This window comes from Salvelinus namaycush, unplaced genomic scaffold, assembly GCF_016432855.1.
Source record: "Salvelinus namaycush isolate Seneca unplaced genomic scaffold, SaNama_1.0 Scaffold1161, whole genome shotgun sequence".
In the NCBI taxonomy this organism is placed as follows: Eukaryota; Metazoa; Chordata; class Actinopteri; order Salmoniformes; family Salmonidae; genus Salvelinus; species Salvelinus namaycush.
In genome coordinates, this window is record NW_024057855.1 from 8,550 (window position 1) to 20,667 (window position 12,118).

General features: G+C 42.0%; 1 protein-coding gene across 1 annotated transcript; it reads right to left on the minus strand.

Annotated features, from left to right (window-relative positions):
• Positions 1-1,282: 1,282 nt before the first annotated feature.
• Positions 1,283-11,440, minus strand: LOC120035945 (retinal homeobox protein Rx2-like; the record flags this gene model as incomplete). Its single annotated transcript, XM_038982432.1, has 3 exons — positions 11,402-11,440; positions 4,387-4,750; positions 1,283-1,536 (listed from the first exon to the last, which is right to left on the minus strand). Coding segments are annotated over exons 1-3 (657 nt in total), but the record flags the coding sequence as incomplete, so codon positions are not given.
• Positions 11,441-12,118: the final 678 nt, after the last annotated feature.

Genomic DNA, 12,118 nt, shown 5'->3' on the forward strand with positions numbered 1-12,118 from the left:
TAGTAATAGTAGTAGTAGTGGTGCTGGCAGTAATAGTAGTAGTAGTAGTAGTGGTGGTGATAATAGTAGTAGTAGTAGTGGTGGTGGTGGCAGTAATAGTAGTAGTAGTAGTAGTGGTGGTGGTGGTAATAGTAGTAGTAGTAGTATGGTGGCTAATAGTGTAGTGTGTAGTAAACAGTATATAGTGGTTAGTGGTGGCTGTGGTAATAGTAGTAGAGTGGAGCTACTAGTAGTTTAGTAGTATGATGGTGGTGGTGGTGACTAGTAGTAGCTAGAAAAAAATATGGTAGTAACAGTAGTAGTAGTAGTAGTGGTGGTGGTGGTAATAGTAGTAGTAGTAGTAGTGGTGGTGGTGGTGGTGGTAATAGTAGTAGTAGTGGTGGTGGTGGTAATAGTAGTAGTGGTGGTGGTGGTGGTGGTAATAGTAGTAGTAGTGGTGGTGGTAATAGTAGTAGTAGTAGTAGTGGTGGTAATAGTAGTAGTAGTAGTAGCAGTGGTGGTGGCGGTAATAGTAGTAGTAGTAGTAGTAGTGGTGGTGGTGGTAATAGTAGTAGTGGTGGTAATAGTAGTAGTGGTGGTGGTGATAATAGTAGTAATTGTAGAGGTGGTGATAGTACTAGTAGTAGTGGTGGTAGTACTTGTAGTAATGGGGGTGGTGGTGGTAGTAGTGGTAGAAGGGCCAGTAGTAATGCTAGTCTAGTAATAGTTGACAGCCAAAGGCTCTATACCCTGACAGTATTATTAGTGTATAGTGATAGTAGTATTAGTATTAGACAGGTAGAGACTCTATACAGTATTATTAGGGTATAGTGATAGTAGTATTACATAGGTGGAGGTTGCATACAGTATTATTAGGGTATAGTGATAGTAGTATTAGTATTAGACAGGTAGAGACTCTATACAGTATTATTAGGGTATAGTGATAGTAGTATTAGATAGGTGGAGGTTGCATACAGTATTATTAGGGTATAGTGATAGTAGTATTAGTATTAGACAGGTAGAGACTATACAGTATTATTCATGTATAGTAATAGTAGTATTAGATAGGTAGAGACTCCATACAGTATTATTAGTATATAGTAATAGTAGTATTAGATAGGCGGAGAATGGGTACAGTATTATTAGTGTATAGTAATAGTAATAGTAGTATTAGATAGTTAGAGACTCTATACAGTATTATTAGGGTATAGTGATAGTAATAGTAGTATTACATAGGTAGAGACTCCATACAGTATTATTAGTGTATAGTAATAGTAGTTTTAGATAGGTGGAGGCTCCATACCTGGACACGGACCTCAAGGAGGTTGACCTTCATGGCCAGGAGCTCCCGGCTGTAGACGTCAGGGTAGTGGGACTTCTCAAAGGCCTTCTCCAACTCATGGAGCTGGAAGGTGGTGAAGGTGGTGCGGTTACGCCGGTGCTTCTTCTTAGGGCGGTCCTCCTTTGGAGGCTCATGGGACTTTTCCCCGCTGGACACCCCCTTCTGGAGGTCTCCCAGGTCCCCGTCACACTTGTCCCTGGAGAAAAGGCCTGACTCTGAAGGGAGACAGTAGAACAGGAGAGACGTGTATGTTTAGGTATCTGTCTTCTTGCTCTCGGGTTCCTTCGGCAGTGCCAGTTCTACTTACCAAAAGCGACCTAATATGCAGTTCTCTCTACGGGTGATTTCATAGTCCCATGGGGACAGATGCCACCTGTTAAACCTGAGTGTCCTCATGTGCCCTGGGAATGGACAGCTCCTATATCACAAAGGGACTGACTTGTCCTCTGCACCTGCATCCTTTTAGACAGGGGGGGTAAGCCCTAAAGAAGGTGAAAGGAGGTTGAGCCTCTCTACACGGGATTGAGTAGAAACGGGTGGGGGAAAGCCCCCTCTACCACATGGCTGATGGATGGTAGAAAAAGGTGAGTTGAAGCCTCTACACGATGGCTGCTCCGGATGGTAGAAAAACAGGGTGGAGGTGAAGCCCCTTACCACATGGATGATGGATGTAGAAAAACAAGGGTTGGGTGAGGTTGAAGCCCCTCTACACATGGCTGATGGATGGTAGAAAACAGGGTGAGGTTGAAGCCCCTCTACACATGGCTGATGGATGGTAGAAAACAGGGTGAGGATGAAGCCCCTCTACACATGGCTGATAGATGGTAGAAAACAGGGTGAGGTTGAAGCCCCTCTACACATGGCTGATGGATGGTAGAAAACAGGGTGAGGATGAAGCCCCTCTACACATGGCTGATAGATGGTAGAAAACAGGGTGAGGTTGAAGCCCCTCTACACATGGCTGATGGATGGTAGAAAACAGGGTGAGGTTGAAGCCCCTCTACACATGGCTGATGGATGGTAGAAAACAGGGTGAGGTTGAAGCCCCTCTACACATGGCTGATGGATGGTAGAAAACAGGGTGAGGTTGAAGCCCCTCTACACATGGCTGATAGATGGTAGAAAACAAGGTGAGGTTGAATCCCCATTACACATGGCTGATGGATGGTAGATCTAATCAGAGCTTGTTAATTAATTAATCCAAATCAATTGAGGCTCAAGATTATCATCAGATCGTTGACTCGGTAATAAACATGTGAGGCAGGAAAAGTGGTCTCCTTATGCTATGCTGTAATGTTACAGTAATAGAGGGTTATAATGTTATGTAATGTTCTAATAAACAAGGATTGTTCAGGAAGAAATACTTGGTACACCAGTCCCTTATTCATCCCAGCCAGGCCTACTATATCTTATCCAAGCCTGGTCCTAGATCTGGTTGTGTAAAGGTAGAAACGTTAAATCCAACATTGTAGCTATACTGTACTGATAAACTGTAGTCTCTGAATCTTGAGAAAATGACAATCCAAGCACAGTGTGCTTTCAACTGTCCCTGTCTTTCCTCCTGGATGAGGTCAGCACCGTATGCTTTCAACTGTCCCTGCCTTTCCTCCTGGATGAGGTTAGCACCGTATGCTTTCAACTGTCCCTGCCTTTCCTCCTGGATGAGGTTAGCACCGTATGCTTTCAACTGTCCCTGCCTCCTGGATGAGGTTACCACCGTATGCTTTCAACTGTCCCTGCCTCCTGGATGAGGTTACCACCGTATGCTTTCAACTGTCCCTGTCTTTCCTCCTGGATGAGGTCAGCACCGTATGCTTTCAACTGTCTCTGTCTTTCCTCCTGGATGAGGTTAGCACCGTATGCTTTCAACTGTCTCTGTCTTTCCTCCTGGATGAGGTTAGCACCGTATGCTTTCAACTGTCCCTGCCTCCTGGATGAGGTTAGCACCGTATGCTTTCAACTGTCCCTGTCTTTCCTCCTGGATGAGGTTACCACCGTATGCTTTCAACTGTCCCTGTCTTTCCTCCTGGAAGAGGTTAGCACCGTATGCTTTCAACTGTCCCTGTCTTTCCTCCTGGATGAGGTTAGCACCGTGTGCTTTCAACTGTCCTTGCCTTTCCTCCTGGAAGAGGTTACCACCGTATGCTTTCAACTGTCCCTGTCTTTCCTCCTGGATGAGGTTAGCACCGTATGCTTTCAACTGTCCCTGTCTTTCCTCCTGGATGAGGTTAGCACCGTATGCTTTCAACTGTCCCTGTCTTTCCTCCTGGATGAGGTCAGCACCGTATGCTTTCAACTGTCCCTGCCTTTCCTCCTGGATGAGGTTAGCACCGTATGCTTTCAACTGTCCCTGTCTTTCCTCCTGGATGAGGTCAGCACCGTATGCTTTCAACTGTCCCTGCCTCCTGGATGAGGTTAGCACCGTATGCTTTCAACTGTCCCTGCCTCCCCTCCTGGATGAGGTTAGCACCGTATGCTTTCAACTGTCTCTGTCTTTCCTCCTGGATGAGGTTACCACCGTATGCTTTCAACTGTCCCTGTCTTTCCTCCTGGAAGAGGTAATGTAAGTAAACATTGTGACTACTCATTTTACTGTGGAGAAGTGAAAGTCTTGGATATAAGTCTTAGATTGTTTTACTCTTATATGAACTGCTATTTCACTGATGTTGTTGCTGTATATGTTATAGATGTTTATGAGCAGTTATTAGCGCCTATGTTGTGCATTATAATGCATTATGCATGTCTCATAAGAGGGTAATCATAGAAAGTGTTATTTAAAAAAAAATATTATTTAACCTTTATTTAACTAGGCAAGTCAGTTAAGAACAAATTCTTATTTACAATGACGGCCTAGGAACAGTGGGTTAACTGCCTTGTTCGGGGGCAGAACGACAGATTGTTACCTTGTCAGCTCGGGGATTCGATCTAGCAACCTTTCGGTTACTGGCCCAACTCTCGAACCACTAGGCTACCTGCCGCCCTTTACCTTGTCTTCATGTAATAAACAACATCACCTAATCAATCAATGAATGAACCTATAAATCAATAACAACCATGGTACTGACCGTGAAAGACAGAGTGCTGGGTGCTGTCCTCCAGGCTGGCCAGGTATCTGTAGGGGTCTGACTGGCCCTGCTTCCCCTGGTGTTCCTCCAGGCCCTCAGTGTCCACTTCCTGGGTCCGTTCGGACCCTACAGGAGTGAGCAGGGGGTACTGGTCCTTACTGAAGCCCGGGATCAGGTCAGCGCTGTGGAGCCGGCCTTCTCCGCTAGACCCTCCTCCCTTCACCATGTCATGGTAGTTGTCTGATGACAGGCAGCCATCGTCCATCATTCCCAACGTATCCATTGACAAATATGTCCAAGAAAAGAAGGATGCTGTCAAAGAGCACTTTGATGGGGGATGCAGATCTGTCTGTCCTTGGACTTCCTGTCAGTCTGCAAAGCAGGGAAAGTTAGACACGTTGATCTCATGAACACAGGGTTTTGCAGAACGGTTCTGTTGTGAAAGTACATATGTGCCACTTGCATATGCCTCTTGTTAATAATATTGTGTCGTAGCCCTTTCCTGCAGTCGATTGACCAGAAATGCCGTCTAGTGGCCTCAAGGGTGGAATGTTATAAATATTTTTCATAATTTCATAATTAGTCAACATATATTTTTTTTACGCACCGAAAATCCAGTGTTTTTATGTCAAACGGTTTTGTTATATTTCAGTCTTCTCTGATGTATATAAAGTGTAATATTGGGATGCAAACTCAAAATGTAATACATTTCAACTCTATATATGACGTGGTACAGGTGTCTTCCTTTTTTTAAACCCATAAGCATGTGTGTGAGGTTTTATACTTTTGTTTCAAAGTATATTTGTTTAAGACCACCAAGAATCACTGTGTGACAATGATTTAGCCCACTGCAGTAAAAGGTTATGCAATGACATATTGGTTGTAATGCATATTACTACGGTAACAATCAATTTCCCTTCAGTTGGAAAACGTTTGGGTATATTTGACGCTGATATGAACAATTCACATCTGATACTACTTGACATGTATTCATTATGGTCAATGCATGAAGGAACCTGGACTTATTTCTGTATCTGACTTTGTCACATGTGCACCAGTTCGCATTAACATACACTATCTCTTTCATAAAACAATGTCAATTTGCCAGTTAGTTAAAAAATCTGATCTGAAATTATCAACATGTGTTGATCAAATCATATGTTATGTATAGCTACAGTAGCTACATTTATCAACAAGAGCAAATAATATGTTATGTAAAGCTAGCTACATTTATCAACAAGACCAATAAAGTATGTGATGTAAAGCTAGCTACATTTATCAACAAGACCAATAAAGTATGTGATGTAAAGCTAACTACATTTATCAACAAGACCAATAAAGTATGTGATGTAAAGCTAGCTACATTTATCAACAAGACCAATAAAGTATGTGATGTAAAGCTAGCTACATTTATCAACAAGACCAATAAAGTATGTGATGTAAAGCTAACTACATTTGTCAACAAGACCAATAAAGTATGTGATGTAAAGCTAGCTACATTTATCAACAAGACCAATAAAGTATGTAATGTAAAGCTAACTACATTTATCAACAAGACCAATAAAGTATGTGATGTAAAGCTAGCTACATTTATCAACAAGACCAATAAAGTGTGATGTAAAGCTAACTACATTTATCAACAATACCAAATAATATGTTATGTATAGCTAACTACATTTATCAACAAGACCAATAAAGTATGTGATGTAAAGCTAACTACATTTATCAACAAGACCAATAAAGTATGTGATGTAAAGCTAGCTACATTTATCAACAAGACCAATAAAGTATGTGATGTAAAGCTAGCTACATTTATCAACAAGACCAATAAAGTATGTGATGTAAAGCTAGCTACATTTATCAACAAGACCAATAAAGTATGTGATGTAAAGCTAGCTACATTTATCAACAAGACCAATAAAGTATGTGATGTAAAGCTAGCTACATTTATCAACAAGACCAATAAAGTATGTGATGTAAAGCTAGCTACATTTATCAACAAGACCAATAAAGTATGTGATGTAAAGCTAGCTACATTTATCAACAAGACCAATAAAGTATGTGATGTAAAGCTAGCTACATTTATCAACAAGACCAATAAAGTATGTGATGTAAAGCTAGCTACATTTATCAACAAGACCAATAAAGTATGGGATGTAAAGCTAGCTACATTTATCAACAAGACCAATAAAGTATGTGATGTAAAGCTAGCTACATTTATCAACAAGACCAATAAAGTATGTGATGTAAAGCTAGCTACATTTATCAACAAGACCAATAAAGTATGTGATGTAAAGCTAGCTACATGTATCAACAAGACCAATAAAGTATGTGATGTAAAGCTAGCTACATTTATCAACAAGACCAATAAAGTATGTGATGTAAAGCTAGCTACATTTATCAACAAGACCAATAAAGTATGTGATGTAAAGCTAGCTACATTTATCAACAAGACCAATAAAGTATGTGATGTAAAGCTAGCTACATTTATCAACAAGACCAATAAAGTATGTGATGTAAAGCTAGCTACATTTATAAAGTATGGAATGGACCAGTTGAAAGATGATACAGTAAATGACCCTTGAAACATGGGTCTATTAATAAATATTGTAGTTACTTTCCCCCCCCAAAAAACTTCTAAATCTGTCTTTGATTAAAACATTTTTAAAGGAGAGACAATAGATACATTCAAATGAAGTAGCCTATACCCTTTGCCATTGGAGAAACAGACTGCAATGAAATGAAATGAAGATTTATTTGAACAATAATGATATCTTCAACAACAAATAGTGGTCGTAACTAAGTGGTAGTAGTACTATCAACTCAAAATAAACAGCAATAATGTCAGTAGCAGCATGTGTAAATGTACTTACCTCTATCCAGGTAATTTACAGTACACACATCATCTTCCAATGCTGAGCCGTGCATTGTGGTTCCTCTATCTGACAAGTTGTAAATGACAGCAGATGGGAGTTCTGGTAGCAGTGCACCTAGTCCTCCCAACCGGCTAAGTCCTTGAAAGTCTGCAAGCATATAAGTGAGCAATGTAATAAGTATTGAATTTCTCTGTAACAAGGCAGTGGAGTTCCTCCCTCTTTTGGCTCCCTGCCCTAATCTTGTGGCCCAGGTGGAGTGGGCAAGGTCAACATTGTAGCTCCTAAGACCTAGAGGTGTGTCATCTTCATTTGACCTTGTTTCTCACAGCAGGAAAAGAACCCTGCATCAACAGGAAATGTGAATTATTTGTGGATTATAATTAATTGACATTTTTGTAAGGGTTGATACATTTTTTTGTTAGTGTAAATCAAGTCTGACATTTTAAAGAAGAAATTACAAACGTTGGTAGCCTCTTAAAATGTTGAATAAAGTACAATTAAGATAGTACATACAGTCAGGTCCAAAATTATTGGCACCCTTGATAAAGATTGGCAAAAAAGACTGCATAAAATAACAATAAAAATACTTTTGTATATATAGTTTAGCTCAGTATGTGGACACCCCTTCAAATTAGTTGATTCGGCTATTTCAGCCACACACGTTGCTGACAGGTGTATAAAATCAAGCACACAGCCATGCAATCTCCATAGACAAACATTGGCAGTAGAATGGCCTTACTGAAGAGCTCAGTGACTTTCAACGTTGCATCGTCATAGGATGCCACCTTTCCAACAAGTCAGTTTGTCAGATTGCTGCACCTGCTAGTGCTGCCCCAGTCAACTGTGTTGTTATTGTGACGTGGGAACGTCTAGGAGCAACAACGGCTGAGCAAGTAGCGGATAAAAATGGTCTGTGCTCAGTTGCAACACTCACTACAGATTTGCAAACGGTCTCTGGAAGCAACATCAGCACAATAACTGTTCGTCAAGAGCTTCATGAAATAGGTTTCCATAGTTGAGCAGCCACACACAAGCCTAATATCACCATGCGCAATGCCAAGCGTTGTCTGGAGAGGTGTAAAGCTCGCTGCCATTGGACTCTGGAGCAGTGAAATCACTTTTCACCATCTGGTAGTCCGACAGACGTATGTGGGTTTGGCGGGTGCCAGGAGAACGCTACCTGCCCGAATGCATAATACCAACTGTAAAGTATGGTGGGGAGGAATAATGGTCTGGAGCTGTTTTCCATGGTTCGGGCCCCTTAGTTCCAGTGAAGGGAAATCTTAACTCTACAGCATACAATGACATTCTAGATGATTCTGTGCTTCCAACTTTGAGGCAACAGTTTGGGGAAGGCCCTTTCCTGTTTCAGCATGACAATTCTCCCGTGCACAAAGCGAGGTCCATACAGAAATGGTTTGTCGAGATGGGTGTGGAAGAACTTGACTGGCCTGCACAGAGCCCTGACCTCAACCCCATCGAGCATCTTCGGGATGAATTGGAACGCCAACTGGGAGCCAGGCCTAATCGTCCAACATCAGTGCCAGACCTCACTAATGCTCTTGTGGCTGAATGGAAGCAAGTCCCCGCAGAAATGTTCCAACATCTAGTGGAAAACCTTCCCAGAAGAGTGGAGGCTGTTATAGCAGCAAAGGGGGAACCAACTCCATATTAATGCCCGTGATTTTGGAATGAGATGTTTGGTCATGTAGCAAGCAAAAATATTTGAGAAATTATATTATTTTATACTAATACAATTGCTCAGAGAAAGACATTTTGTTTAACATATAGTATAATTTCTTCCAAAAATATAGTTGTCAAAATTATTGGCACCCCTGTTTCAATAAATTTCAATACCTCACTTTGCGAGGATCATTTTTTTATGAGATTGGACACATTGGGAGGAATCTTAAACAGAGGAGGCTGGTGGGAGGAGCTATAGGAGGACGGGCTTAATGTAATGTAATGTAATAAATGGACCAGAGTCAAACATGTGGTTTCCATGCGTTTGATCTTATTCCATTCCAGCTATTACAATGAGCCCGTCCTCCTATAGCTCCTCTCACCAGCCTACACTGATCTTAGACCATTCCTCCATACAGAATCTTTCCCGGTCCTTTATATCATTAGTCTGCACTTAGTATGCACTGGACTGTCTTCTTCAATTCAAACCAACAGGTTACCAATGGGGTTAAAGTCGGGAGACCGAGACGGCAATTGCGAAAGGCTGATTTTGTGGTCAAATAACTATTTATGTGTGGATTTTGATGTGGAAGGGAGCGCTCTGTCCGTAGACTCCACAACTCCACCCTTGATTAGAACTAGACGCTCCTGGTGGGCCGGCGAGGCAGAGGAGAGAGTGCGTCATCAGTGTAGAAAAAATAAAAGTAACAGCTAAGCTCTGACTGTCCCCACGTAGCTTCTGTTCTAGATTTCATTAAGGAATCTCTTTCTGAGAAGCTGTAGCGGGAGCCCGGCCAACCCATTAGAAGCGAATATGGGCGCTAAGCTCTGAGACATGATTTCTGACACGTTCACGTGTAAGACGGAACTCTTGACATTTCCAACTTGCTACCTGGTTGTAGTTATACACATGCCACGTTCCACCAGTTAGCAAGCTGGATTTTTCAGAGATCCGAGTAGTTCGTGAACGCAGCAGAAATACCTGGGTTGAATGGTGCATATGTAGGAGTATCGCGTTATTCACAACACACGCTGTTCTCAGGGCAGGCGTGCCGGTTTTGTCTAAAATAAGTTACTTTTTGCAGAGGTTAGGAGATCTTACACAGCAGGTTAGGAGAATTAGGTTAAGGTCAGGCAAAGGTTAGGATTTGCTAAAATGCTCAAATTCTCCCTGAAGCGACTCGGAAATATCTAGTTACAATCAGGCCTGCCCTGAAAAAACCCCTCCGTTTCCACTAATGTGATTATGTGTGTACGTAGCAGACCAGATGTACAGTGGATGATCCCAACACCTTAGCTCCTTAACCCCCTAGTCTACAGGCCATGGTACTACTGTACATGGCCTGTAAGTGTTTCTCAGTAACTCTGTCTTAGTGGAGTTGGTTTCCATGAAACAAGCTCTGTGGCTTAAGTGTGACCAGTACTGGAAAGAAAATCCTGGGTACTGAGACTCCAGGACTGCCTGCATCCACTGTGCCAACCAGCTACACACACACAGCTATGTCTTACTATACTTGAGGACCAACAATTGATTCCAATTCAAAATCCTATTTTCCCTAACCCCTAAAAGAGTCTTTTTTAGAAGTGAGGACCAGAAAAGTTCTGAATTTGAGTTGGTTTACTGTTCTGGTTAAGACTTCCTGTTGGTTTACTCTTCTGGTGAGGACTTCCTGTTGGTTTACTGTTCTGGTGAGGACTTCCGGTTGGTTTACTGTTCTGGTGAGGACTTCCTGGAGTACAGGCTTTACTGAATGACAACAAAGACAAAACGCAACATGGCATTTTCTTGAATAGTTTTGGGTAGGCCTCGTCTCAGAGGAGTGCTGATGACAGGATGCCCTATGCTGAGCAGCGGGCATCGAACCCCCCGTCTGGGAGAACATGCATCCGATGACGGGCCTTTAGATGGTGGTGGAAGGTCGTTGGAAGACTGTTGCTACAAAACAGCAAGTGAGAGACAAGAGGTGAGTTGACATCAATACTCCCATAGGCTTATGCCCATTGGTTGAAAGAACTGAGTGATTATTGCACAAGTGAGGTCATAGGTTATTCAGGAATTGTGTTGGAATTGCCTTAGTGTGCCTTGCTCATAGGCTGAAGTGAAAAGGTGAGTGACATTCCGCAAGCTTGCTACTAGTGAAGGAGAGATGTGACGCTATGCTGACAAGGTGACAAAAGCTACCATATAAAACACCTGCTCTGCTAATGAGGTAACATTATAAACACTACCGTATGAATACCCACAATGCCACTGGGATAGGAAGCGATGTGAATTATATTGTGCTTACTAGATAAAAATGTGAAAATGACAAGCCATTCCGACCAGCCTTACTTACTGAACTTTCGTAAACCGCATTAAAACGTGTTCACACAAACAATTTCCGAGTTCCCTAATTTCGAGTAGTTTGTGAACGCAGCAATAATACCTGGGTTGAATGGTGCATATGCAGGAGTACCGCGTTATTCACAACCCACGCCGTTCTCAGGGCAGGCATGCCGGTTTTGACTAGAAGTGACTTTTCGTAGCAGGTTAGGAGAACTTACGCAGGTTAGTATAATTAAAGTGGCAGGTTAGGAGAATTAGGTTAAGGTTAGGAAATGGGTTAGGATCTAGCTACAACCAGGCCTGTCCTGAGAACACCCTCCGTTTCCACTAATGTGATTGTGTGTACAGTCATGGCCAAAAGTTTTGAGAATGACACAACTATACATTTTCACAAAGTCTGCTGCCTCAGTTTGTATGATGGCAATTTGCATATACTCCAGAATGTTATGAAGAGTGATCAGATGAATTGCAATTAATTGCAAAGTCCCACTTTGCCATGAAAATGAACTGAATCCCAAAAAACATTTCCACTGCATTTCAGCCTTGCAACAAAAGGACCAGCTGACATCATGTCAGTGATTCTCTCATTAACACAGGTGTGAGTGTTGACGAGGACAAGGCTGGAGATCACTCTGTCATGCTGATTGAGTTCGAATAACAGACTGGAAGCTTCAAAAGGAGGGTGGTTCTTGGAATCATTGTTCTTCCTCTGTCAAACATGGTTACCTGCAAGGAAACACGTGCCGTCATCATTGCTTTGCACAAAACGGGCTTCACAGGCAAGGATATTGCTGCCAGTAAGATTGCACCTAAATCAACCATTTATCGGATCATCAAGAACTTCAAG